This window comes from Neoarius graeffei, chromosome 8 (genome assembly GCF_027579695.1).
Source record: "Neoarius graeffei isolate fNeoGra1 chromosome 8, fNeoGra1.pri, whole genome shotgun sequence".
Lineage (NCBI taxonomy): Eukaryota > Metazoa > Chordata > Actinopteri > Siluriformes > Ariidae > Neoarius > Neoarius graeffei.
Genome location: NC_083576.1, coordinates 90806446 through 90808949, shown reverse-complemented (window position 1 = coordinate 90808949; position 2504 = coordinate 90806446). Strand labels below are relative to the sequence as shown.

Here is a 2504-nt window from a genome sequence, read left to right as displayed (position 1 = left end):
TGTCTCTCATAGTTGAAGTGTACCTATGATGAAAATTACAGGCCTCTCTCATCTTTTTAAGTGGGAGAACTTGCACAATTGGTGACTGACTAAATACTTTTTTGCCCCACTGTAAATCACATTCATCAATTACGCTTGCTGTCAACACACACACACATATTCCCATTTTTGTTGGTGGTGATACTAAGAGAATGTTTATAAATGCTAACTGATGTTCAGTGTTGATTTCAAGAACTTTTCCACTCAACCATAGGCTGTACATCACAGCGTATTGTTTACATGATAATCGATGGAGAAGTTACTATCTTCAAGATAAATCTTGATGATAGATCTTCAGTAGTTGTTTATTTAGGCTGGGTGGAGGATGTGGTGAGAAAAGGAGCTGCGTGTGGATGTACAAGGGGCGGGGAAAAAGACTCTGCCTTTAGGTAAAAATTTGTATAAAACAAGCCAGATGTAATCAAATTAGGTCTGAGAGAGAGAAGGAATCAGATCTTCACACACCTGCTGAGAACATGAAGATGAATCGTGTGTTTTTGGTCCTGGGCTTTGTCCTGATCATGGCGCTCTACTCAGATGCTCAGCGTGAGTTGAACGAAATATATAAATTTCATGTATCCACAGATCTATGTTCATTGGGTGTTTAATCACCCATTTATGTCATATTATAGGTTCAAAATGAATAACATCTCATTAGTTGATCTGCACAAAGTACTGACACCCTGTATATTGTTCAGCAATGGAAAAGGTCACCACTGAAATTATATAATTTTCAGTGGTAGATGATTCACCATTCTCAGCTCAGCAGTGAGGTTTTCCTGCCATTGTTGAAAGGAATGGGGGTACAAATATTACAATTTATAGTATAACTCACATGTGAAGTTCACCTTCTGTACTAAAAGAATAGTTATCTATTGCAAGTATTTACTGTTAAAATTATGATTAAAATTTGAATTATACTGTATAATGACTAATTAATCATAAAAATTTATATTTATGAAATATAAAATTATTACATGACGGATGCAATTTATTTATTATTATAAGATCTGACTTTCATGCATTATTATTATGATTACTACTACTACTACTAGTAGTAGTAGTAGTAGTAATGTTTCATTACGATAACTGAAGAACTGAAGGAATAATTTTGTATGACTTTTTGTACATTTATTTTATTAATATTTTCTGTTTGACAAAAAAACACCTCCTCTCTCTTTTGCTCAGCTAAAGCTGTTGCACCTACAGAATGCTGCTTTGAGTTTTTCACTGGCAAAATTCCTCCCCAAAACATCCTGGAGGTTAAAAAGACAGACTCACAGTGTCCACAGCAAGGCTTCATGTGAGTATCTGACAGTTACACAAGGATTACTGTTTTATTCCATGATTTTAATTTTAAAAAAGTGGAATTAAATCCATTTCTAAATGAGATGAGAGTAGATTGAGATTGTATTGATGTGTGTGTTTATGTGTGTTTTTCAGTGTTACTACTCCTAAGTTCCCCAGACTGTGTGTTCATGAAGTCACCATCGAATTAAAAGCTTAAAGCATCTTAATGCTGCAACTGAGATGCAACACACACCATTTATTATGATGCTTATGGATGTTACTGATGCTTAATGTGATGCATATTCAAATAAAGTTATAACGCACCACTGAGTGAACTGAGTGATTTATTAACAAAAAACAATGTGAGAAAATATCTGAAAATAAGCTTGTGAATATTTCATCAGTGTGATACGCTGCCCTGTGATTCAGCATGAGCAGCTGTGGTTGGCTGGTTTCCCGTGTCTCAGATGTAGCACATTAGCTGAACGTGAACTGTGGTTTGTGAAATGCATTGTGACTCAAACACATGCGAGCACACACAGATTCTTATAGTGGAAGTAATCTGACATAAATGTTTCCAAGGCAGTGATAGTGAGTGGTGAGATATGTGCAACCTGGGCAGGCAGTGGAGAGCCGAAAATGGCCTAGGGCGTGTTTGCAGGTGGGGGCTGACTGTTTCTTCAGCAACACGGGAGCAATTGTGTGAAGAGTGGTGCCCTGGTTGGTCCGCCGTCACACTGTCCAGTAAAATTCTTCCACACCAAATTCAAATGGATCTTGGTTTCTGCAGGGAGGAGTATGCTGAAACAGGAAAAGGCCTTCCCCAAACTGATGCAATGAAGTCAGAAGGATATGAATCCTTTATGTCACTGGAGCATAAATTAAAATAAATGTCCACACAATGTTACCCATGTAGCGTAGTTCACTGTTCACTTTACCAGGTAAGCTGACACCATGAAATAAACAAGAGGAACATACATTTGCAAAAATATTCTGACCTTCAGAATCACCTGGAATTCTGTATTGATTAATGATAAAATGTGATCAGATCTTTATTCAGGGCGGCACAGTGGTGTAATGGTTAGCATTGTTGCCTCGCAACAAGAAGGTTCTGGGTTCAAGCCCAGTGACTGATGGGGGGGCCTTTCTTTGCAGAGTTTGCATGTTCTCCCTGT

At 37.6% G+C, this 2504-nt stretch overlaps 1 protein-coding gene across 1 annotated transcript; it reads left to right on the top strand.

Moving 5' to 3' along the window:
* The first annotated feature begins 449 nt into the window (after window positions 1-449).
* Window positions 450-1643, top strand: LOC132891028 (C-C motif chemokine 14-like). The gene is made up of 3 exons (XM_060928472.1): window positions 450-585; window positions 1228-1342; window positions 1483-1643. The coding sequence occupies exons 1-3, from the start codon at window positions 516-518 to the stop codon at window positions 1544-1546; spliced, it is 249 nt and encodes an 82-aa protein (XP_060784455.1). The 5' UTR covers window positions 450-515; the 3' UTR covers window positions 1547-1643.
* The last annotated feature ends 861 nt before the right edge of the window (window positions 1644-2504 follow it).